At 43.0% G+C, this 27,297-nt stretch overlaps 1 protein-coding gene across 1 annotated transcript in view; it reads right to left on the bottom strand.

Annotated features, from left to right (window-relative positions):
* Positions 1–27,297, bottom strand: part of kiaa0825 (KIAA0825 ortholog) — a 127,169-nt gene that overhangs the window by 83,577 nt on the left and 16,295 nt on the right. The window contains exons 7-16 of the mRNA XM_039802830.1: positions 19,620–19,787; positions 18,032–18,114; positions 17,631–17,888; positions 11,612–11,889; positions 10,055–10,205; positions 7,852–8,042; positions 5,813–6,019; positions 5,365–5,475; positions 3,315–3,454; positions 226–405 (exon numbers count right to left, since the gene is read on the bottom strand). Of these exons, the coding sequence (XP_039658764.1) occupies positions 226–405; positions 3,315–3,454; positions 5,365–5,475; positions 5,813–6,019; positions 7,852–8,042; positions 10,055–10,205; positions 11,612–11,889; positions 17,631–17,888; positions 18,032–18,114; positions 19,620–19,787 (1,767 nt within the window). The remainder of the gene's footprint in view (positions 1–225; positions 406–3,314; positions 3,455–5,364; positions 5,476–5,812; positions 6,020–7,851; positions 8,043–10,054; positions 10,206–11,611; positions 11,890–17,630; positions 17,889–18,031; positions 18,115–19,619; positions 19,788–27,297) is intronic.

Below are 27,297 nucleotides of genomic sequence, written 5' to 3'. Positions count from 1 at the left end.
TGCATCAAAAACTTTTTTTTGTCCAAACTAATGAATGTATTATTTGATAACATTTAAGTGTTTCATTTCTATTAACATGAAACCAGCAGTGGATTTTAAAGCACACAATGTAGTGTAGCACTGTACTATGACATACAATACAGCTTCTAGGGTTAGGGTTAGTCTGTAGTCTGTAGTAAGGATTTCTGAACTACAACATTATGCAGCAGCTGGTTTCTACTATACCTGCCAGTGTGTAGAGATGTTCCCATATGTGTGACCTTTCCAGGTATGGTTGAAGGCACTGAGTCAAGGCCTTGGGAACGCTATTCAGGCAACTGAAGAGGTTGAACAATACCACTATGAAGTCATCTCCTGCCTTGGAGCTCTCGGTAGACATTTCTAAGGAGCTCTCTTGGCAAAAATCTGAGACAAACAGAGTCAGACTGAGTCAGTGAGACAGTTCTTCGCAGAAAACAAATAAATGTGTGGGCAATCAAAACGTCAATGAATTTAGGAAACCTTGATATTTATGAACACTTGAAACACACACACAAAGAACAGGATCCACAAAGAGATGAAGACTCTTACTCATATGCACACATACACTCAGTTCGGGTGTGTAGGTGAGTGTAAAATCGGACTGTTTTTTGAATTACGATTCAGAAAATATCAACCTTATGGAGCTAGGTAGTGAAAGATAGAAAACCCTATCCTACGAAACAGCATCTTGATTTCTTGGCACAAAAACACATTGGAAAATGTCAAGGCTGCCCAACCTGACACATGTTAACAGAAAGGGTGAACAAAAGGCATTGTGAAATAGAAGGGGAAGAAAAACCCACATCTGTGTTAGATGGAGAGAAAAAAAACAGACCAGAAAAAACAGAAAAAGGAACAGATTTCAAAGCCCCCACAGCACATGGAGACAGGAAGTGAAAAGGAAGAGGTTTTGACAGGGTGTCCTTGTGGGGGTTGCTGTCTGAGCACAGGGCTGAGGATGGAGGTGTGTGCGTGAGTAACCCATATGGATGTCTATATATGTGTTTTGTGCGCTTACAAGTGTGTGGGTGTGTGTGGGTGTGTGTGTGTGTGGGTGTGTGTGGGTGTGTGTGTTAAGTTGACAGGGGTTGCTGAGGAAAGGCCCATTGCTCCAGAGGTGGCAGACATCCAGCGGTCTGTCAGTCTACTGTGTGGGAGATGACAGCTATTTGAATAGGGGAGTGTATGCAATGCAGCAGTCAATGAGTGAGGGGGCACAGTGATGGCGGGCAGCGCGGCTTCCTTCTGACTAATGCTGGACTATTTTAAAATGACAGGGCTAAATTAGCTGCTGCATTACAGGGACACTAATATCAGCCACCTTAATAACAGGCAGATAGGAAGCACTGCCACCACTCAAGGTCCAGATGAGAACTGATATCCTCTATCTCCCCGTCTCTAAGTGTCCCTCTATGTCTCTTTCCTTTTCTTTCACAATAACACATTGAACACATACGCTCAAAAGTGGTCAGCCAACCTGACCTACAATCAGTCCATTAGGCAGCATAATGTGGGTTACGGCTGCATCTTGTTCTCTCCCTGTCTGGTAATTGGTCCTTAAGGAGAAAGTGTTCTGGATATCACTGCTGTGGCTGTAACGGTCCAAGGAAACAGGGGTGACTAACATTCATTTCCACTTGGGGTGCTGGAGAGCATGGCAGGTTAACTACGTGCCTTTTAAATAATGGTCCTATAAAGGAGCAGTAGATGACTTCAGAAAAACTGATGACAGTGAGCTGTCTCTGTGGAGTTTCCACTACTGCTGCAGCACGCACTAATTCTAAAGGGTTTCTGTTTCTGTGTCCATTTCTCTGTTGCCTTTTCTATTTTGCTCTCACTCTCTTCCCTCCCTCTCTATCTCTAAGCTAATCCAACCTTGATACATAGCCAATACATACACCTGTTTATCTTCCGGACAACCAGTCAACCAGTCACAAGGGCCCTCTCTGCAAACCTCTGTAATTGGATGCAGACATGCTTGTTCGTAGCACGTGTGTGTGTGTGTGTGTGTGTGTGTGTGTGTGTGTGTGTGTGTGTGTGTGTGTGTGTGTGTGTGTGTGTGTGTGTGTGTGTGTGTGTGTGTGTGTGTGTGTGTGTGTGTGTGTGCCAGAAGAAGTGTATCTTCTAAATTTAGTGGGAGTTGTGCAAAGGCAAAAACTGTTATTGTAAGTGTGGAGGAGGTGTTATCCCTCTCTGCAAATAGTTACATTTTCAAATTGTCAGACAATGGGTAGGCCATTTAGTTTGGTAGCTGTCTAGGAAGTTAGGTAGCTTTGATGAGGCAGATATACTGTATTGTAAAATGTGTCACAGTGCAACTGTTGAACAGTTAGTTATATTAGAAAGAAAATGCACTGCAAATGTCCTAATATACCAACAGCAGATGTTTGTGGCCCATTAACTTGAATTGAATTAGAACTGAGTCCAATTGAGGTAGTTTTTTGACTCACTGTATTATTATCTATGAGTAAGTTACACTTCAATTATTATCAATAGAGCACCAGGAAACACCCCAGTATATGCATGTATGGGTAACTGCAATGGCTTATGGGAGTATAGGCGTTCAGTCAAGCTGTTCATTCTGTCTGTCCGCTTCCTGGTTAATTAGCCCGTCACCGTGATAACACGCGAGAGTCAGCGCTTCCAGCGTTGATTTACGGCAGCGTGCGGGGAGAAGCATTGCAGAGCCTCTGAGCCAGACTCAGACCGAGCGAGAGAACGAGACAGTGAGAGTTGTTATTAATGAGGTCGCTATAATGTGAATTAATGCGCGAGTGCACAACAGTCTTTAAAGGTTAGACTGTTGCCGGTGTGGAGGGGAGAAGAAGGAAGGGAAAATCTTTAAAGGTCAGAGTGTGTGCTCAGCCTGGCCCTGTTGAGTGTTTATTACTGCTCTCTATTGATTTAGTGATGATGGTGACCAAGGTGAAAATGATGATGATGGCAAAGATGCTGATGATAACTTCATAAAATGGATAGAGCTCATCTAAGGTCTGTATAACTCACTTAGTATCTTAGAGCACCATAATTAAGACACTGGTAAACACCATCCCACACGGCCCCTGCGGGATCGACTCGGTAGGTCCAGTATTATAAAAATAGAAATATTAAAGAATAATGAAAGCCAGTGGCTATAGGATTGCCAGCTAAGCATGTACAGCACACACACACAAACACACACACACACACACACACACACACACACACACACACACACACACACACACACACACACACAGTGCCCTTTAACCATTAAAACATACCAATCTTTATACACAAAAAAACTGACTTACGAGAGTTTTCCAGGAGTATTCTGGGCAGGTGACAATCTCTGTACAGCAGCATTCGCAGTAGCAACCTGGGATTGCGTCCTGGGTCAGAGGTCAGTAGCCTCAGCTGACATGCAGAGGCCGCCTGGCCCATAAGGCCATCTCTGAGAGCCGAAAGAAGGAAAACAAAGTTGACAGTTCTGCAGTGTCAGGTGAGTGTACAGATAGCAGTCCATTTAGCAAGAGACAACAAAGGAGAGAAAAAGCTTCACAAGTGAAAGACAGAGACTGAAATCGTAGTTGTCTTGGATGACACTATGGGAGCAAATATGTGTTTATGCTACAATGGTAACTTCCTTCAGTGTCACTCACTCCTGATATGAGCTTAGTCTGCAAATGCCTTCACTCTCACTTACTTATAGTGTGCACCGGGAAGGAATTAGCTCTAATCTTGGCCAGCTAAAACCAAATTAACATTTGGGAGACAGCCAAATACATGAATATACAGCAGTACCCCCCTCCTACATCTTTTGTATAACCAAGAGGCTGCAGCCAGCTGTGGGTAATGAGCCGTATCCTTGGTGTGTGTGCGTGCAATTGTGTGTGTGTGTGTGTGTGTGTGTGTGTGTGTGTGTGTGCATGAGCACCCTTCAGAGCCTGTGCTTGTGGTAATGTACGTGTGCAAGTGTGAGGGCACGCTGACATGTATGTGCCTGCATATTACTTTATACATCTCAATAAAAATCTAATGGAAGGAATGGACAGAGTTTGTCTGAAGAGCGGGGAGGTGGGAGGGAGTACGGAGGGTATCTGCCCAGAAATTAACCATTCTACTTAAGCCAGAAAGCTAGAGCAGGGTGCACCCTGCTGCTTGACTGAGGAAAACTATGCCTCAATCTGACAGTGCAATTTATGATGTCACTTGGACCGCAAATCCAGAAGAAATCCTCTTTTAACTGCTCTGATAAATCTACCAGGCTACAGCGCAGGGTCAGCTTACAGAACCAAGACACACACACACGCACACGCACACGCACACGGACACGGACACGCACACGCACACACACACACACACACACACACACGAGCAAAGGCAAGAAGAGAAATGCAGGGCATGAATGTGTGCATATACAGAAACACACATAAGACCAGAAAAACTTCAGATGCTTTCTTTATAGCTTGTAATGCTGGATGATTTATGTATGCGCTTTGTGATTTTATTATTGTTTTATTTAATAACCATAACAATGGGTTTTATTTTAATGGGCTGGGGAGAGATCTGGCCACAGAGGACGGGTCCTGGATGAGGACCTGTGGATCTGGCCCGGGGCCACTGGCAGGCCCCCTGGCGCCCTCGCATGCAGGCAGGAGGTGGGAGCAAAGAAATAAAGAGGTCATAAAAATAAACTAATTTCAGCTCTCCAATACTTAGGAGCGGGACAGCGGGGGTTAGTTTGATTTGTGCTCCATCAGCACGCAATGACATCACCTCTGGCAGTGAGGGAGATGAGAGGGGAGGAGGGTGGAGTCAAGGGTGAGGGGGGGAGGGGGTGATTGACTGCACCTTGGAGGTCATAACAGTAACTGGACACACATGTACACGTTTATGAATGCATGTACACATTCACGCACACATCACAGTGTACTCTGTTGACGCCTCATGTGTAAAGCCCTCAGCAACCATCAACATAAACAAAATCAGTGTCAGCGGCTACGGTAGTTTATTTATTATTTTTTTCTGTCCCAGCTTGCATCTGTGTTATATTACCACAGCAACTCTAGCTTGAAGCCCTGAGCAGCGGGTGAGTCTGGTTATATACAGTATCTGCACATACAGTATGCAGCTGTAACTCTCTCTCTCACACACACACACACACACACACACACACACACACACACACGCACACGCACACGCACACGCACACGCACTGTACACTATACAGTGGGTGGAGGTGTGTGTGATGGCATAGCATACCAGAGTATGCGTGTATGTGAGTTTGTTGTGAGTGAACATGCTAATGTGTACCTACTGTATGATGGGTGATGGATGGTATGCTAAGTGTATTTTACATACCGTACGGCCTGCTCTGTGAAGAGGTCAGGGTTGATAGCATTTAGCCAGTGGACAACAGGGCTGTCAGGCTGATGTGGTGTGGACTCTTTCGCAGGATTAATCGTAAATATCCTGGAGGAATCGAGAGCACACATCACAATTATACAATACATCTTCAACTAACAAGAAAATGTTATGTTTGGTGGTCATACTTCTTCAGGTAGTCATATCATAAAACGAAACACATCCTCCTGTGTGCATAGAATTTTTTTATTTAATTTTTTACAGTTGCCAGCCCACTCATGCCAAGTCAAGTGTGGGGCTAAATCCAATTAGGACACAAGATAACAGGCTACAGAAAGTAACTACCGCTATTAAATAGTTTCATAGGAAAAGTAGAAGATTTTTGTTTCCCTACCCATCACTTTACCTTAAGGTTGAATAACAAAAACAAACTGTGCGTACGAACCTATACAGCAAAGATAGGGGTGCTGTGACAATGACGAGGACTGTCAGGAGTTGCTCACACAGGCTGTGGATTTGGTATAGCCAGCCTGGTCTGCCCGCTATTATGGCATTAGCTGAAGAAGGACTGGAGCGCACCAAGGCCTCGGGACTTTCACACACACTCCAAATAAGCTGCTCCACATACAGCAACACTGCTGTAACATCACATCTTAGACACCGAGTAGGGAAACAGAAAAGGCGAATGTATAGATGAAAAGAGAAAGGATGAGATGTGAGGGAATATGTGAGAATGCATAAAGAGAGAGAAAGAGAAAGGCACTGAAAGCAAACATCGCTGTTTTCAAAGGCTGACATCCCCCATTACATCATGACATAACAGCCTCATTGCACAGCCAGTCAGATATCAGAACCTCCTGGTGATTTTACTGCTGGAAAGTTAAGTGTACTAAGGGCTTTGGATTTCACATTAAAAGTCATTGCTTTTACATTTATTCCCCCCTAAATCTGTTTCCTCAATTGGTTGGGGAGAGCTGCTCATCATCTCCCATCTCCTCATGCTTGCTCTTCCCATGGCCTAAATTGTTATTTGACACACACAGAAATGGACTGATACAAGAGAGTTGAGGTAGCATAAGAGTACCCATGTGAGTGCTATATACACATAGGAAACTTAGAGATGCTTTGGAAAGCCATCTGTTTAGGCTAGCCTTACACTTTACAACTGTCCATCCAGCAACACATGCATCTCCAGGCAACATAAACCAGGCTTTGTGTTGACATCCTGTGGTGCTACACATAAAATACACTCTTTCAACCTTTTGCCGTGTGTCACAGTTTAGCCTGCTCATTGTCATCATTCAGCTATTAGGAGGAGAAAGAGGATGGAGAAGATGACCCCCTGAGCCTGTGCCAAGAGTGTGCCTATGACGTATTAACACTATGTCAGACCACCTCCACCATTAGACCCACAGGAGCTGAGGAAAACTAGGCCAACAGTGAGAGAGATGAAACCATTCAGGGCAATGAGTTCTGATGTAATTTAGGATAACATAATGTATAGCCAAGTCTATATTCATCATTGAGTAAATACCAAAGTATCAGGTGGGGTGTACAAGTACACATGTGAGAAAGGTTATGAGAGAATGAGAGAGTTAAAACATAATGCAGAGGGACACACAATCTATAGTCTATGACAACCACAAATCACTGATGAGTAAAATAATCAATTGTGATAGAAAACATATCATTCCTGGGGTTCAACGTTCATTCTTGAGATTGCAAACTGCAGAAAACAACCAAGTTCCATTTAATAGCTGTTCTCATACTCAAAGGAAGTTTGCACACTTGGAATTGTAGTTGTTCCAATTTCCATTTTTTTCTGGACCATTTAGGCACCTCTTGTCCGGGTTGGCCTAAAAGCTGAGGTTGAGATTGTTTTCTCAACTACTGTTTCCAAGGTCAAGAATAAACTTTGAACCTCAGCTGCTGAGCCAACATGAACGAAAACTCCTAAAAGCTAAAGCTAACGGACCTTGTGGTAAGGTTGTTTCCTCAATTATCATCCCATTATAGAATGTTTGCTCTGCAGTGAGGATACAATCTGCTACTGTATGTCATTTTATATTGTGAAATTGATACATTTTTCAGAAATTCAAATTAAAAAAAAAACATTTATTGAGAATATAACCAGACAGGAACTCCTGTTTTGGCTAGCCGGTCAGTTAAATACCTACAAAGCAAGGTACTTCATTATATTAATGCACAGTCCAGTTGTTGTCATTAAGCAGTTCTTCTCACTGATCGGCAATACTGCTCACAACATCAAAATACAACCACAGCTTTTCTTCAGTAGAAAAAGTACGGAAAAATCTGACGGATGAACATTTTTTATCATCTCACGGCACTACTGACATACTGTCAATTATGTCTAAGTGTTTAAACAAGGGGCAAGAACACAAATTGCAGTGCAGGACTACATTTGGTATGTTGTTATTTTAGATAGTGACAAGTTTCTCAAGTGATTATAACTGAGGCCAGTACCTGATTTGCAGGTTTCTCTTGTACGAAGGGCGGGCCCTGGCATATCTTTGCACCAGCAGCTGTAAAGTCTCATACAGCACATGGCCCAGCACCTCCTTGGCCATCTCTGCCGGCAGGACGGCCCACAGGTCGCTACGCAGCCCACACAGGAAGTAGAACCACATCTGCACCGAGAAGGAACAGCGCTCACCCTTTGGAAGAAAGTGGTGGATGGCAGGGAGGGAGGGGAGGGAGGGGGGGTTGCAGATGATGAAGATATATTGTGAGATGGATATTGACAGCGAAGCAAAAACAGGGGAAAAACCAAGAGGTCGAAGGAGATAAAAATAGAGGGAGTGGGAGAGAAAACATGAAGGAGAAGAAAGAGAGAGACAGAGACAGAGGCAGGTCTGTCAACACCAGGATGTCTCAGTGGTCACGCCACCTGCACTCTGCACCTGGGTTTCTTCCCCCACTGGGATTTTAGACGGCTTTAAAGTCCTGAACTGGAGAACACATCACAACAGGCACACACTTGCACGCACATTCACGCTCACACGTACAGAGAGAGAGAGAGCCAAGGGGAGACATGGAGAACTTCTCTGAATAAAGTGAGCAAAGACAAGTGAGAGTGAGAAGAAAGACAGACATAGAGGGGGAGGACAGATGGAGGAAAACAGATTATTATCCTGGCATCCTGCAGCTTTGTGGGAAAAGATATAGAAGAATTAGCTCATCAAATATCTCTCTTCTTCCTCTATTCGCCCCAAACTCCTCATGTTTAACCTCCAGCAATAAACTGCTCCGGTGGATGGTGCGCGTGTGGCAGAGATATTGACACATCCTCCTACAGTCCCTTCTCATTTTCTTCCCACTTCACCTCATCTATCTCATATTTTACTTCTCTCCTTCCTCTCCTCCCTGGAGCCAGTCATTTAGGGATCGGTGGTTGATGGGGAGCGTGACCGAGCTCTATGTCCGGGATTAGGCCGCCATCCTCCGCCTGTGGACTCAGCAGAGCAAACGCAGACGTTGGATCCAAACCAAGAGCAGCCATAACTACATGTGTGGTTGGACTGTTTAAACCGCTCACTCAAGTTAAACTTTATTTGACCAGCCAGGTCAACTATGAACAAATTCCTATTAGAGATGATGGCCTGGCAGCAGTGAGAACCGAATCTTGGATGGGGAACTGGGGATGGAATAAAATTGGAAAATCATAAAGGCTTTTTTTTTTTTCTCCAATAAAATTTTGCATTTGCCTCTGAAGGCAAAACCCTGACATGGAAAGTAGCAAAGGTCATGCTCAAAACTTCCTTTGATCGCCTTAACTGACCTCATCTGCTGCTATTATAGCATATTAAATAGCTCTCTGCCAACAACTATTCATGTGTCAATACCAATGTAAAATAACAAGATGGAAGAAAAGAAGGGTCTCTCTGGAGCTGCACTGAGCAGTGAGCAGAGCCAAGACACAGGGCTGGGGATCCAGGAGATGGAAACCTTGTGCATACAACTGCACATACACACAACAGAAATGAAACCATAGATACACACATACACACCAAATGAAACGTACATCTTGAGATGCTGCTGCAAACCCACACATGCATTCATCTGTACAGATGCATACAGGCATGCTTGAACAAAAGCACACACCTGCGCACAGCAGGTCTGTCTGACACCAGTGACCCAGGGAAGGAGGGAGGAACAAAGGGAAAAAGAGGCAAAAGCAGGGTAAAGTATGAAAGAGAGAGGAGGTTTAGATTGGTTTAAGGGCATGAAGGTAGGGGAGTTTCAGAGGCCCTATGCTGTTTCCAGACAGTCCCGGTGTAGACTGCAGACTTCAGACAGCTGAATCCCTGGAGCCCCCAGGGCAGCATGGAAGCCACAGATGTTCTCAGGGAGCTCAGAGTAGAAGGCTTGGTTAGAAGAGGGAGAGTGGGAGGTAAAGGTGTATTGTGGGAATGAAGAGGCGAGAAAGCTCCTGAGTATAATTTCTAGAGTTCCTTGAAATCTACAAAAAAAAAGCCGACTAAGACACGTGGCATTACAATTTCCACTTTTTACAAGAAATCAACGGCAGATAAAATTGTTGATGTTTAACGTTACCGTCTTTTGATTTGAGGGTAAATAGGTAATTCTCAAATAGGCTCCTACTATAGATCTTAAATGAGAAAAATTCAATCACAGATTTTAGGGAAATGTGAGCTTTACACTTTACCTCGTAGAAAGGTTTGGGGTCAGCCCAGTGGTGACTTTCTGCGTCTTGAAGAATGCAGGTGGAACAAACCTGGACACAGTAGCTGCTCAGCTGGTCTCTCAAGGCCTCTACTGTATCTTGGTACTTTTGAACTGGCAGCAGGGTCAGGGCTCTAGGCATGGAGGGAAAAAAAAACAAACCTTTAAAAAGGTATTGACAGAAAATACATAATCCATAATACGTATGGTAAATTAAGATAGAAGAAAGGGGCTGCTGGGATCAAGATTCTAATAGGGCCCTATCCTGTAATCCAGATGCATAATTGACTACTATATATTCAGGGAGCTAACAAATAAACATTAGGTGAGATGATTAGATGAAAGAACTAATGATTGATTCTGAAAGTTCAGCGTGACATTTCATATCCTTTACATCTGCCTGCCTTGATACTTTCCAGAGAGAGGCAAAAGTTTAACAGGGCTGCAGGAGGCTTAAAACCAGGGGGATTGGATGGTGTAGGGCTTTATGACCGGTGGGGGCAGGGTGGAAGTGCAGGTGGAGGGGTGCACAGGGCCAGAGGTGGGACAACAGGAGCACTGAGGGCACCAAGGATGCCGTTAGAGGGGATGTGTGGAGAGCAAAGGTTAAGGGGGTATTACGGGGCATAAAAACTCACCAGATGTAGACACAATATGGCTGTCATTACCTGCTGTCAATCATGTCTACTCTTTTTTTTTACTAAATGTACAATTTTGAAATGTTTCTTCTGTTTTCTGCCTATATTACAAGGATTACAGATTTAGGAAGAAGGAATCTCTTTCCTAATTTTTGCTTAATAAATATCTAAATATAGTCAAAGACGATGTGCAAATATATACAGGGGAGCTGGAGTGAGTTGTGATACTGATACAGTCTGTGGTATAACTGTTTGTAATGCAATTCAGTTTATTATCTGTTGAGCTGGCTGTCTGATTAGGTTATTGTTGATAAATGAACAGCAGTTTGGAAATGATTGAGTAATGTGAATGATGAGGAACAATGGGTAATGTTGGAAACAAGGCATGTCTGATCACTTTGACATGGCCTGATGCCCTCTACAGTCACCATCTGTGGGTTTATACAGCATTGCCTTGTTGTGTTTTTGTATTGTACATGTATTCTTACTGGGATTATAAAACAAAGGACTGCAACATATATAGTACAATACTACTTTTCCAGTGTAACCCATCTCCATGTTTCTGTTGATTAGTGCAGCCAGTCAGCATTAGTCACGCCGACATACACGTTCCCCACGGTTCAACTGTTGTTGTTACTCTGGCAAGGCAGAGTTAGGGACTCCTAAATTGCTTTTCAAGTTATTCATTGAGATCAAAAGATTCAATCAATAACCAATAACAATTTATGTCTTTTATCCGATAGGTGCTAGAGTAAATGGATGGATGGATGATTGGATGGATGATTGGATGGATGATTGGATGGATGGATTTACACAATAAGACACACACTCAATGCATAGCCAATACACTATTCCACTCCCACGCCATGTTATGAGAAAACAATGTCAAACATTTTCCTTACACCTTAGCTGCAGTACTATTTGAATCTTTCAGCCTGGCATGATAGTGCTCCAGTCGTTGGTTCACGTAAATGCAAGTGGCCAGCAGAGCAGGCAGGTTCCTCAGGGGTGCAGAGGATGGTACCTTCAGGGCCCTCTCCTGCAGACGGCCCAGCATCGCAAACACTGCCCTGCTACACGCTTCCACAAAGCTTGATCGCACCTCCAGGAGAGAGCTGTCTCTGCAGGCTGCTGCCAAGGGTAGCAAGGCATCCAGCTCAGTCATGATTGCTCCACAGAACTGAGGGGAGAGAGAAGGCAAAGACAAGACAACACAATCTCAATAACAGAGGGAAAATCTGTCAGTAAGAGGAAAAACAGAAAAAAAACATCAGAAAGCGACCTCATTAGATATAAATATTGGAACATTTGCGAGGAGTCATCCGCATGACAAGGATTCAAGACTGAGCCCGAGTATTACACTTGCATTTTTCTCTTACATTGTGCAAGCCATTACAGCTGAAAAGCAAACATCAGTGCCAATGCAGAATACAGATGTCTAAAAGCAAAAACCTTGCTGCTGAAGATTCATAATTGGTATCAGGTCAAATAAAACCATCACTTCTGAGCACTTGTCTAATTTTACAACAGCAAGCATCATGTTAACTACATTCCAATAGAAATGTGACAACACATAGGGAGAGGTGGGGAGTCAGACATGCTGAGAGGAAAGAAAAAGAAAAGGTCAGGCAAAGGTAAGAGTGAGAGAGAGGAAGGGAAAGAGAGCTGCTTCAGCAATACAAAGACCTACAGCTTATTCTATAAACTGCCAGAGCAACAAGCAAGACTTATCCCATTTATCTACATTTGTCCTGGAGAAAGGCCTATAGGGACCGGGCTGCCTACACCTTTACCTCTGGGAGACCGGCCGATCAAGGCACTTTAAAATAGATGAGTGTGTGTGCTTGCTGGGACACAGATAAGCAGCAGTGGGATTTTGCTTAGTTCTATTTTTAAATCTTTAATGTGTTTTTAATTAGCATTGTGTCAATCAGCATGGTTGACATAATGCTATACTGATACTTCATTCTTCTTCTAGTGTGCGTGTTTGTGTGTGTCTGTGTGTTGGGATGCTGTGGTGCCGGTTGCCAACTCATGCACAAAATAAACCCATAGCATGCATATACTGTAGTGTAATAATTCAATATGTATTCTTCAAAAAAGCAACATGTGCTGTACCTATTACTGCAGAGAACAAGATGCACCCATGCACACCTTGACACAACTGCCTCTACAACCTTATGTGCTTTCTATTGGCATCACATTGAGAACAGTGAAAGATGATCAGGCAAGTGCCGTGGAGTCACACATGTGTGTGAGTTCACCTACAAAGGTATCCACCTATACATGTGAGCAGATTCTTAAAAAGCCTTAAAACAAAGCATATGTCACCATATTCTCTGGAGCTACCAAGTCAGGTCACACTGAGGGGAAAAGAAAATCACCATAACTCAGAAAACTCTACGCCAGTTTAGTCAATCAATCAATCACAGCATGTGTTACTTACTTCTAGAGTCACGCACTCTATTACTTGACTTAATAGCTGACTGGAAAGTTCGACATTCTGTCAGATATGGGCTCCAGTCTGTGCACACAATTGACAATCTCACAATCTCTTTACACAATTTTCTCCTTAAAAGCATCCAGTGGGGTTAAATGGCCGTTTGGACAATTAAGTCAATATCTGACTGTATGCAGTCATTAGGAGCTTAGCTGTGAGAGGGAGAAAGCAGAGGCAGACACGACACAACATACATCCCCATGGGGATGGAGAGGCCCTGGAGAAGCATTTCATACACATACGGGGTTGGCACGAACACAAGCACACACACACACACACACACACACACACACACACACACTCACACACACACTGAGCAGACCGTCATCCTTACATGCACACTCATGCAAGAACAACCACACACATGCATCCACACTGAAGTCAGACTGAAACCTTAACTAGCTCAGATCAAAGCCCAGAATCCCACCAGGACCATTGAAGCAAGGTGAAAGAGATTGCATAAAGTTTTTTAAGTGCTAGGGAGGCCCGTTTATGTGTGCAGAATTTGGAGTAGACAGACAAGTGGAGAACTGAACATGCAGGTGAGGGCTTCAGAGAAGTCTGAATACAGAAAAGGCACTTCTGTTGCTATAATAGAGAGGTAGCATCTAGTTTAGAAGGGCCCACCCAAACGAGGAAAGTTCAATCCCAGGTTCTGAAAAGAGGGCGAGTTCCAGCTGTTGAACAGAGTGTATTTGGCATTCAACACACAACTGACGGCCAATAAAAAAAGAAAGAGCACCATCTAAAGTACTCTGATGGATGAACGGTATCATCACAGCCCGCATATGTATGGTAATACAGACAGTGAGGTGGGTTCACATGAAAAAAAAAAACGAGGATTGTGCTATGAACATATGAATATAAATGTGGGAAATATTGATCAATCATAATGCCTTTGAACTGGCCATATTTCATGCTCATGTCTTGTATAGTAATTTGCTCTCTGCTCAAACACTAGGGAATATGTCAAAAGAGGACAGAGGGGGTAAAAATATATATATAATATCTAACAGTCTCGTCCTGGACGTCTGTCTCGTTCGGTGTTATTGAATGCAAATGCATGCATGTATAACCTTTGGGCTGAAAGGCTCTCATCTTTGAAGCGTTGACCTACACATAAATATGTTGTACAGGTCCTGAGCACAGACAAATTCTGACACTCGTTAGCAATGAGAGCCACAATTACTGTCAAGTAAAAGGGCTAGAGGAGAGGGGGAGGGGGCATAGGAGGAGGGAAGAGAGGTAGTAATGATAAGAGTCTGTACAGTGTGCAGTGTGGAGGAGAGTAGAGGGTAGCAGAAGAGCTAGAGGAAGGTGGAGGAAAGTGAGTTGGAGAAAGTTTCAGAGACTTTTAAGAGGGAAGGTTGTTCAGCAGTGGTAAAAATAAGAAAAACAGCACAGTGTCATTTTAAATTGAAGTATTTGGCAGTCCAGTCCGCAACACTGGAGAACCTTTGTAGAGTTAGACAGTAAGCCTGGTCTCACATCAGACAGTGGTCTTCCTCCTGAGAAAAATCAATCTCTGGTGTCTACTTCACCTCTCTCTGCCATTTCCCAGGCCCTCTCTTCTCATCTCTTCTCTCAAACTATCTCTTTTGTTATCCAGCTCTGTACCATAGCCTATTTGCCTTTGTGATACATCCCTCTATCATCTGTATACCCCATACTTTCCCCTATTCAACACCTTTCTCTACACACCATCTATGCCCTCATAATATCACCCATACTGCTTCTTGGTTTCCTCCTGTCTCTCTTTTGTCCTTAGAGTACCCCCCTAAAGTAATACTGATGACTCTTTCCAAGGCCCTTTCTGATCCAGGGTGTCAACTGTGTCAGGCCCAAATCATTTGGGCTCTCTATTGAAGAGGGGGCTTTCCGCTACAAAACACATTAATCTCCCTGGGTGATGTGTGCAGACCTGCATTGTTCAGCCAGGTAGTAGTAAAGGAGGATGAACAGGACAGGGACACTGGGGTGTACGGCAAAACATGCTCATTCACAGGGTGAGGAGTGACAAGTTGGGGTCCTTTACAAATGTATTATACCTGTGTGTGTGTGTGTGTGTGTGTGTGTGTGTGTGTGTGTGTGTGTGTGTGTGTGTGTGTGTGTGTGTGTGTGTGTGTGTGTGTTATAATGTGATACATTGTGTGCAGGAGAAAAACAGTGGCTTATAGTGAGTGAGTGTTATCATGTCTGAAATATCGGTATTTTTTTTCCAGTATTGAGAGATAATGCTGGAACTGTTAGCCGCATACCGGGCTGCAATGTAACCCTATAAGAAAAATGCTCACCATTAATGTACGTCGACTAGAAGTGCTTGGTTTCGCCACGGACAGGCTCAGATTGTTATTATAAGTGTCTGACTACATTGTGGAAAGATGATGAAGTCTTGTTTTGAAATCTTGTGAGACGACTTGCTGGAAGACAGTGGTGTGGAATGCGAGTGGGGAGAGAGGAGTGCCGGGGAGAGTTTGTTGTTTTGGAGTACAGAAAGCGTAGCTTTGTGTTGTCTAAAAGATTTTCAATCTTGCATTTCCGGATTGTGCCAACAAAAAGTCAAACTATACTTTGTGCAGCTTTCACAGACTTCTCCTTTGGATATAGACAGGCTGAAGTTGAGGCTAGTTGGGCTAGCATACAGCTACAAATGGATCCTAACACTGCGGTCCATACACTGCGCCTGGCAGACCACTGGGTCTGCAGTGACCATTTTGACCGGGGATGACTTCTGCCAGCCAGAGAGAAGAAATCCTATACCGAAGAAAAATGCTGTTCCAAAAGTGGAGAGCTGCAGACAAGCGGGGGTAAGCTAATGCTATTAGCTAAAGTTACTGTGTTGACTGGCATCAGTACCTTTCCATAATGTAGTCAGACAATTATAATAACAATCTGAGCCTGTCAGTGGCAAAAACAGCACTTTAAGTCGATGTACATCAACAGTCGATATTGCACCACTGGATTACATTGCGGCCCTGTTCAAGTTAGAGCGTTCTCGTTCAATACTGGAACAATTTCCACGATTTCTGTTTACATTAGTCACTTAGACACAAATGCTTGGGAAAATAATAATTTCCCTTCAGGGAAAGACTAAAAAATCAAGACAACAGGGGTAAACAATAGAATACATTTTGACTTGACTTTTGCTTGTTATACAAGTCTTTGAACTGTATTAGTAATTCTTTCAGAAATAAAATATTTTGGATTAAATAGTGTAAAAAGGTTTTGGATTAAATATTGTAAAAATGTTTTGGATTAAATATTGTAAAAATGCCTGTGGTACAAATAAGACATGATTTTGTTCTATTAAAATAAAAACCATTTTCTCCAACACATAACACTTTTTTTTAGAATCTATGTGGGTAACCATATTTGTATTAAGACCTCCAATTTTTGTTGCACTGTTGCAGGGCATTGAAGCGATGTAAAAACGTGAATCCTCATTTTCTGAGTTTTCACAGGACTTTGTCACATGTAAAGTATCTAACGACACAGATGACACACATCTGATGAAGATTTCCAAAGACTATCTCACAGCTCTAGTAAGACCCTTTACTGTCACTTTCATGTTTCATCATTTACAAATGCTCTCCAGCCTACAGGCTTTGTGTGCCTCCAGCTGTGCTGATGGCCATTTACAGAGTGGTGTGTCTTTCTTTAGGAAGGCATCTTTGGGCATTCTCTCCTATCTGTGGGCACTGTGAAAAGAACCGCTTAAAGCAACATTTGTTTAATAATTGCAGAAAGCCACAAGGTAATTTAGTAATAACAACATGAGAGAAATATAAGGTTTGATGCATGACATGGAATGCTGTAAAATAATGTGGAGGAGGCGTCTTAATTACGCTCAATACCATGAACAAAACAATATGAAAGGAATAGCCCTATAATTACCCAATTTAAACAGATAAAGTCAAGTAACCCTTTAATTACTGGTCAAAATCTGATTATTAATGTGCATGTGAACACAACTTGATAACCTCAAAGTTCTTATTTACTGTTAACTTACTAAAACTGCCTAAAATTCAGACAAAGAAATTGTGATCCAAAGAGGGTGTGGACAACTGAGATTGTAAACTCTTGCTTACAAGAAATGTGTGGCTTTCTTATGTGGAGCAAATTTTAAGAGACTGTTACCAGATTTTGTAGCCCAATCACATTTGTTGCCCTACAAATTACAGGCATTATGAGAAATCATATATAAAAGAGGGAAGACCCCACTGATTAGAAGCAATGAATAACTATATTCTAAATACCTGAGAGTGCCTATGGAATGCCCTGAATCAATTGCATTCATGTTATTGGTAACTAGTAGCAGGTAAATAACTGATACCACTTCATCGTCAGAGGTTGAACCTCAGCCTCTCAACCAATATTGGCAAACCACTTGTCAGTCTATCCTACCCTGAATCCAGGAGTACCTTGGCTATCATTTTGGGAGTCTCTCTCTCCGAGTACGTGTAGAAGAAATCTTCTCTGAGATGTGTGTTGTCGGCAGTAACGGCGGGGTGTCCAGGAACGCGGCTCAGGATGACGGAAGTGTGTCCGGAAGAATGTAAGGCCTCTTCCTGCTGTAGACTCTTGGCACAAACATCATCCAGCACCACTTTAACACAATGCGCCATGTGTGGGACCAGCCCCCTAAATGCCGACCTCCAATCAAACTCCAAAACCTGCACCTGCAAAATAGGAGGTGAGCCAATAGCCAATTCATGTCTGAATGCAGAAGGGAATATTATACCTGTTGCAAAATGATAATAAGCCTGAATGTCTTTGAATAATAGAATAAGGTCTTACAAATCAACACATAGAATAGGCTCACCTCTGGCGTGTGGAGTGTTTCTGCTGTGGATTTCTTGCCATTTGTTGTCATGTCTGAATCCTCTCTATTCTTTTTCAAAATGCCTAAATTACCAGAAATAATCAAATCATGTCAGTGCAATTTCAACAGGGACCAACAATGATACAGAAACTCATGAGATAAAAATACAAAAACAATGTGGTGGTAGTCTGTAGCATCTTTCAAATCTATGCATTATTTAGCATGAATATTTTCATATAACACATAATATACTGTATCATATTATGTGTTAAAGGCCTGACTGAATGCCAAGTGCAGTAACATAAAAGCAACTGTATATAACTCAGAGACAGATATGGGTCACACTGCTCCCATCTTCCCCCTACTAGCCAAAATGAGACAGTGACCGGAGTATAACTGTACATGCCACAGAGGGAGCAGAAAAAGGCAGTAAATGCTTATGGCAACGCCTTTACGAGACTAAATTTGGGGCTTAGATTTGATTTGAACCCAGATACCATCAACCACATATGGGGTAATTCCATGAGGGGAGATTGCGTGGATGCGTGGTGAGACGGGGGAATGTAGGGGGGTGAGATGTGAAGACAAGTGTACAGGATGTTGGGTTGGTTTGCAATTAAAAAGCGTGAACATGAAGGCTACAATTTCCTAATCAGAAGGCGAAGAGTGAGACCCCAGGCGAGGCAATTTAGCCGAACAAGACCGCATGGAATGGAAGAAGGAGGAAGCAGCAAGCGCATCACTTTTTGACCTTTAAGCCCATCTGATGAATTTCTGGTAATTAAGCCGTTTGATTGCCTGGAATTAATGATTTGGATAACTGCCCTTTAAAGGCTGTTTACCTCTCTGTAAATTGAGCCTTTCTGCAAGTCTTGTTTTTGTAAATGTAACCTTTATGGAAATTACTCCATGCACCAAAAGCTTTCATTTAACATCTCTACAGCGGAAGTTCAAAGGGGAGAGAGGAGAAGGATACGAAAGGCTTATATAACACCCAAGATAATTCCCTACTAAAATAACATTTCTTTAGACACAACTCAGATTTCCCGCTAGAACACGTAACAGTGTGTGTGTGTGTGTGTGTGTGTGTGTGTGTGTGTGTGTGTGTGTGTGTGTGTGTGTGTGTGTGTGTGTGTGTGTGTGTGTGTGCGGTAAGTGGACTGCTAAAGCCTGGAGGAGAGGCACAAATGCAGGGCTGTAGCCAGAGTTTTAGAAATACTGAGGTCATGGGTACATGTCCCCCCTCTGTAACCCCACCACACTCACAGAAAGACTCTAATTGTCTAATTATTTGGATAATTAATGCATTTTAACAAATTTTACCTATTTATTGTCTGTTTGATCATTTTCAGCAAAATCTAACTCCCTTCTTGGTGGTCCAAATACTGCTTCAGAAGCTTATCCTCACTGTCAGGCAAAAACACTAATTATATTTGAATATTCTGTGGCCTTAACATTGTGAATTTGAAGGACATTTGATCTAAATAATATTAAATCAGCCGTGTGTCTGCCATGTGTAATATGTTTAGATTGTACAATGTAAACTGCATCTCAGGATACTAAGACTTGTAGAAGAGAAGAGGTGTACCTTTTACACAGGGAGTCTCCCCTGTACAATCAATAAAGGTCATATTGGTGACCAGCTCCTTCACAATCCTCTCAAACCCCAGCAGGGTGCAGGCCAGCTGGGTTAACGCCCTCAACTGGTGGGAAGTTAAACTGAAGCTCCTGTTTTTCATGGGAAGCTCCATTGGCGCTGTTGAAGGAAGAAAATAAAAAAGAATGTAAAAGAGGAAAAATAAACAGTGCATATGCTTGTGAATGTATGACTGAAAGAGAGATAGAGGAGTGAGAGCTGCAGTACAGTTTACAGTTCAGCAAAGGAATAAACAATTTCATGAAAATAGGTTTTCAACCCAACCTCCCAACCTACATGCACTCATCAGAAAACACTCCCCCCACCCCCTCAAGTCTTGCCTTGCACGGCACCTCTTATAAATATCGACCCATTCATGTTTTCCCAATACACCGCATAAACAAAGAGACAGTGAAAAAATATGCAAAACTTTGCTCCCCGAGAAGTCACACATGCACATCCTCCTCTCTCGGCACAAAACTTTTCTCCCCCTAACCCGCTGATGACCCCCTCTGCAAATATGGATTTCCCATTTTGGAGGCTGCCAAAGCCATCACCCGGGGGATGTTCCGCATTAAGCTGGAGAATGGGCGGCTGGGAGATGCGTTGCCATACTCTCAGACACATGCACAAATACTTTTGTGTGTCCGCTTAAATGAGCTCCTCCACTGCAAAGGCATTTGGGAATGGATGAGCTCAGTATTAGCCTTGACTCTGAAAGCACGGAGATGATTGAGCGTTGGGAAGTAAAGAAAGAAGAGGGGGGCCCTTTTCCAATAATTGTAACATTATTGCTGCTGGATCCTAATGTAATTTTGCTATATTGTTAAACAAAATCTGACAATATGACAACACGCTGTCCCCAAGGATGCCTGGTTTAATCATGCATGAGGTTTGACTCTCTCTGTATGTAGGCATGTGTGTGTATGTTTACATGAGTTTATGAGTGAGTCGATGAGTGTTGGTGTGTTTGCCGGGTGTGCGCACGTGTGTTTATGTGCATGTAATGCAGGTCATTATGAATAACTTGATTTGTAGGAGACACTTTCACACACATTTGCACATGTCAGTCTTGTAGGATAATTGCCACACTGCTACCAAACTCTGTGGTCACCATGGAATATATTCTGACCTCAAGTTTGTTTGTGTTTGCAAGTCTAAGTGTATACATGCATTTATGTGCAAGTGTGTGTGCATGCGTGTATGACATCACATGGGAATAGCTGTGTAATTATTTGGGGTGTGTTTGACTACAGTATGTGCGTATGCATGTGTGTGTATGTGCGTGCGTGATTAAGCTGCATGGGTCTGCAGCTCCTCTGTAATGGGGTCCAGAGGGAGTCTGTGCCACAGAGACTCCCTCGTTCTGCATGTGTACATGCGTGACCTGGCTGACACCCACGTGCCAGCCTCGTTCTCCAGCTTGCACATTCACGCACGCACCAACAATCATGTCTATTTCTGAAGTCACCAGCAAGTCAACGTAGCTTTCCGTGCCTCAACGCGGGGGCAAACTAAAACTGTCAACAACTCAAGAGTAAGCAATCTAAACCGGATGAGACAGGGACACATTAGAGAGAGAGCTGTAGCTGTAGACCCCCCCACACACACACACACACACACACACACAATCCCACCTTCTATTGGGCATTCATCTGAGCATAGCACCCATTAACTACCACTTTATCTGGAGCATCACCTTTTCCAGAGCATCGTCTCTGTCTCTCTCCTTAACCATTCATTCCCTCAACCTGTGACCCTATGACTGTTGCACTTGCTCACTAAGTAGACGCACATGACCTTGATGTTTAGCAATGCTCTGCTCAGCCTCTCATTGAGCTCTGCCACCCAGGCTATATAGGTATTTATAGTTGTCTCCCTAGCCAAATAGCCCTATAGCCATAGCAGTGTAGTGCACAGCCATCTAAACCTCATTATACCTTTGTCACAACAGTGAGGCCAAATGGAGGCTCTCATAGCCGGTTGATGGAGAGGGTGTGCTTAAAAGCACCCAGGTGTGTCATATAGCGTAGTGCATGGCATGTCTCATAGACTAGAATGAGGAAGGGCACTAGCAGGCAGAAGAGTTCAACCAAAGGTCAATTTACTGAGAATCAATAAGGGAGGACTGGTGCTGAAGGCAGGGCAAAAAATTATATGTTTATATAAGCGCTCCCCCATATGACATTATAGTGTGAGGGTGTTCTTATAAACACAAAGAAAATCAATGGTTACTGTGATAACCATAAAAAGCGGTACGCATCTTATCAGAAGCCCTCAAAGAAAACAAGCATATGTCAAGCAATATGTCATTCAACACAACGGGACGGGGGGGGGGGGCTTTATGTTTTTATATGGCGCAGGAACATTGTAAGAAACATTTCTGAAAATAGCCAACTCTGCAAGTCTACAGTGGCCAGTCTCAGTTTGTAGCATTCAACAATGACAACAATGTAACACAAAAGGAAAAAACAAACAGAGCAGGTATTTTTGGCGAGCCATCAGTCTTCTTCTTGTCGGTCTCTCCTGTGGGTTCCACCATCAGCTCCACAGCTCTCTCTCTCTCTCTCTCTCTCTCTCTCTCTCTCTCTCTCTCTCTCTCTCTCTCTCTCTCCACACACTGCTCCTGACTGGAGGCCGAACAGAGAGAGAGGGAAGAGAGGAGGAGATGGGGGGGGTTAGGGATGAAAACATGGGGAAGAGAGGGAGGGAAAGAGAGGCGGGATAAGGGAATTCCCTTAGCAGTTGTTATTGATTCCGGTGTTTACGGGCGAATAGTTTAGTGCCGTTTACAAAACAGAACAGATGCAGCCAGTGAGCAAAAAGGTAAACAATTGCTGTGTGGCGGGCTGCCAAATCCCCAGTCTGATGTATTAAACTCACGGTGAAGAGCATTTCCCCTTTGGCTGCACTTATTGCCACTTCATTTCCTCCTCACTCACATACACACTCTCTCCTTCTTGCCATCTCTCCTCTTCTCTGTGTCTCTCTCTTTCTCTCTTGTTCCCTCATTTATCCGAGAGGGGGAAAAAAGGAGAAGGACGTAGGGTGCTTTTTGCCGTCTGACTATTTTCTGTCCTTCTCCGACCCAGGAGGCCCAGTTCTTCCAAACAGAGCCATTAGTAGGGGGAATTGCATGTGTCTGACATGGCCGAAAACCAATTATTAGACACTTTCTACCAAATGATGCCCAAGTCTTTGGGGAATGGGCAATCATGCAATAATTTAGCCACTGATTTAATTTCTCTCCAGCACAGTATCTCTCCCTCTCTCATCCTCTGTCCCTCATTTCCCTCTCTTTCTCTTATTCTGTATTTCTGTAGTGTAAATCAGACCGATCAGAGGGGTGTTCTGCCTCTCTCTTACCACACTACCCGACTGGCCTCTAGTCTCTTATCATGCAATCACAATATGTGAAGACGAGCTTTCTACTTTTGTGCTGTGTGTGTGTGTGTGTGTGTTGTACAAGTGCATCTACAGGTGATGTAAGCATTTGGTTTCATTAGATACAGAGAGATAAAGAAGGGCAATTTTAGAAGGAAAGGCAATTTAGACACATGGATTAAACAATTGAAATTCAACCTGCTTTACATATTGCATACAATTCAAAAAAAAAAATTATACAGATAAAAAAGTGCATAGTAATTTGTTCATATCTCTGTTTTTGTTAACATCCAGAGGCTGTTGGCGGAAGTTGTAGTTGTTTCTATGCTTAGGCTTGAAAAGATACAATATAATAATCAAACCAGCTGGAAATAAAAACATGGAACAGCTTTTGATATTCAAGCATGAAATAAATTTCTTCATTCATCATGAATCCTCTGACATATATTTTTCAGATGATACAAGACATGATGTTGTAACTGATGCAACATGACTACTAAACTTCAAATCTAATTTTACAATAACACCTAAAATCAAAGCAGACGTCCTTATCATAACATAGTGCCCACATTGCCCATAATGCAACACAGCCACAGGCACTTCTGTCAGAGATTTGGGTATGTGCTAATATCAGCTAATGTAGCCTCAAGCCACTAGCCTCAAGCAAAGACAAGGAGCAGGCTTCAGAAGTCTGGTAAGCCCATTTTTTTCCTAATTCCACACACAGATTTTTAAACTTTAAACTGTTTAGACCCAAGTGACATAACCTCAAGTTAAATCACTTGAGGCTAATTATCAGACTTTGCACCACTCCCCCTGGAGCCACATAAGGCGTTACAACTTATTTTACATATGCAGTAGTACTCAAGTACACCTGTAAACAGACTTTGATGTGTACAATTTGTGCGCTTCCTCTTTAAACAAAAGCATATAGATACTGAATAGAAGGACACCAATTATTGACTCTTGTGGAACTCCACAGGGCAAAGTGGTCTACAATTTAATCAAAAATGTAAACAAACTTTTTCTTATAAATAGAAACCAATTTAAAACAGTCCCGAACTTAACAGTCTATACTTAACAAATCACACACAAAACATGCTTTAAAAGCATTAAAAGTAAAACTGTTAAAGAAGTAGTACTACGGGCAAAACAGTGAAAACAGAGCGCCGACTGACTCATCACAACTCTTCCTGAAAGTTTCTCCTGCACACTGTGTGCTTGTCTTAGTATGCTGTCTGGTATCCTCATTGATACAGATGTTAACCAACATGCTCAAGGACTTAAATGTCTAAATGGGCTGGTCTATCCCAATCTTGTCTATGTGTGCATGTGTATTTGTGGACCTCTTCATTCTTAACATGGGGCATGGGGTGTAATCCTATGTCTGTTGAACACTTTTTGTTGTGCACGTGTTCTCTGTGTATCCATGCCTTCTTGTGTGTTCATTGGGTGTCAAGCAGGGTCGTGTGCCTTGGGGTACGTCTGTGTATTTATGTGTGTGTATCTGAGGAGGCTATGAGCCACTGTGGACCGCCCGCTAGGCCCTGTGACAGCTGGGGTCCTCTTCGTCAGTTGCGGCCCACTGCTCACTCAGACAGCATTATTATGGGAAGCCTCCTGCTGCGATTCCCCAATACACACTCTGACACATGTACACACACATACGTGCACACAAACCACACAAGCCCTGGTCTCTTGTGGCCCTTTCCCTGGGTGCTGTCCAACCAGGCCACAGCAGGGGCCACCTGCCCGTCACGGAAGGGGAAAGTAGTAATATTTGATATCTCAATTAACAAAAAAGGATGTGTAGTTGTGATGGTGGTGGCAGAGACTGGCTAATTTTCCTCTGCTTTATGTTTGTTTTTCTGTCCTCCTCTGTGTCTGTTTTTCTTTGTGGTGAATATTGCAGTGACAGTGAGATAGGGGTTAAGATTTCTGTGGCTTCCTCCACGTTATTGAACCGAGCTGGCTAGATGAAGAACATGGAGGAATGTATTGTCTTGATGGGAGCATTTCATTAAAACCCACTTGTTTAGTGCCCTTGTTTGCATTATTGTTTTCAAGCCCTATGCAAATAACACTGACTCTTCATCACGAAGTACTGGCTGCTCTCAATAAGCCAGCCATTTTTGTCTGTGCTTTCTCAATAGAAGGTGCCAGGAAAATGTTCATATCCTTGAGCTTTTCAAGAGTGATACACAAAAGCCATTGTGACCACTCGGAGGAAATGGGAAACAAATAAATGGCAAGCATAATACACATTCTCAAGGGCCCTGAAACACATTTTTCTGTGCGATTTCATTGAGGCCATGATTTAGAGAAAATGAAAACTGACACACACTCACACATTAACACAACCAGAGAGTGAAGACCCAGCTCTTCTCATTAAGATTAGTAAACCACAACTTGCTGTGTGTGGTAACTTTCTTAAACAAAGCCTTTTAATCGTGTAGAAAGACAGGAAGAGAGTGGCATAAAAACGCATCATCCATAACTCGGAAAGCATCCCGCAAACACACATGCCCACGTGTACACAGACACAAACACACAAACACACCTACCTAGCCCATAATTACATGGCAGCATGCAGGTGCACGTCCCTGGCTGACAGTGTGTATAAACTCAGGCAGATATGATCTAGTAAGGAGCTGCTCTTAATAAATATTAAAAAACGCCATTCCCAAGCATCCTCAATCCCCACAAGAACCTCCAATGCCAGTCAGAGCCTTAGCCTAGCTATCTCGCTTCACAACAGAACCTCTCTCCCCGCTGAATAGGCTGCTATGCTTTCTCTAAGAAAGAGTTCAAAGAGCCAGAAAGGGCGAGGAGGGGAGGCGCGGTGGGGGTGAATGTGCTTGCTATACATGTTCTAACTCAATCCTTTTTTATTTATTTTTTTATCTATAGGGAGCTGCCGACGTCTTCATGTGGGGAAATTAGTGGTAGTGGAATTTAAATCAGTGGTATCAGAATGGGGTTGCACAGTGTTTGAAAAGAATTTCCCAACCTCGACTTCACCCCTGTGGTCGATTGTTAGGGAATAAATTGTATGTGTGTATGCAGAGAAGTTGGAATAAAAGCGTTTGATGTCCTACAAAAACACAGATCTATTCATATGTATGAAAATTACTGACGCCATATGGAAATTTATTGATGCATTTTTAAAAGGGAGGTATTAAATTACACTTGATCACACTATTTTCTAAGTAGGCCTGCAATTAGTGCGCGCGCGCACACACACACACACACACACACACACACAAACAAAAACAGATGGGCAGACGTGTTCACATAACACATGCTCAAAGATTGAAAACACACATGAATGCAAACACATACCCACCTACATAGCCACCCACACACACATCAGGGTGAAAGGAAAAAAAGGTAAAAACACAGTAACAGTGCACCATAGCAATTGGTTAGTGTTTCTGTACTGGTTTTGGGTCCATGTCATAGCATGGAATCATTCCAACTTAATCTAATGAATATGCTGGTCACTACTATTTGTAATAACAAGAGCAATAACTAGCTACATTGTTGTTGAGAGAAAAAATGTGCAATTGTCTCTATGGAGAAATCTTATGTAATGCAACTTTCACTGAGGAAAATCATAAAAAAGAATAATAGAGAATTTAGATGATTGCTTAAAAGTATTAACTATCTATAGCAGTTGTAAATTACAATATTTGCTTTATTTTGGCTGAACCAACAAACACACGCATGCACGCACGCACGCACGCATGCACGCACGCACTTACAGTGACATACACATGCAGACTCGGCCCACCCGCTCCCCTGCAGACTCAGTGAGGTGTGTTAGTAAGGTTTAAAGCATGTATTGTTCCTGACCAGCCAACCTGTCTCGTACACTCCCCAGTCTCACTGCTCACCCCATTACACTCGGAAAACTACAGGAAAATGGGGAAGGACAAGAAAAAGAAAAAAGGAGGGGAAGTGGATGCTGGAGATATGGAGTAACGGAAAAGGGGGGAGAAAAGAATAAGAGGGAGAAAAAAAGAGGGCTGAGACCCTTCACATCTGTCTAGGCACAATGTCAGAGCTTGCCTTTGAGTCGGTGGGGTTAAAAGAGGAGGCAGATCTCGCCGTGAATGCTGTTAAATGGTTCAGTGGTTTGACAGTGGCTGATGCTACAGACAGCGCTGCTCCCCCGGGAGCCCGCACAGTCTCCCAGGCATGGCTCTTATCAAAATATACCTACCGCCTGCCTCTCCTGCAGAAA

The sequence above is a fragment of the Perca fluviatilis genome, chromosome 6 (genome assembly GCF_010015445.1).
Source record: "Perca fluviatilis chromosome 6, GENO_Pfluv_1.0, whole genome shotgun sequence".
In the NCBI taxonomy this organism is placed as follows: domain Eukaryota; kingdom Metazoa; phylum Chordata; class Actinopteri; order Perciformes; family Percidae; genus Perca; species Perca fluviatilis.
Note: the sequence above shows the minus strand (reverse complement) of the source record. Positions and strands in the feature narration are given on the sequence as shown.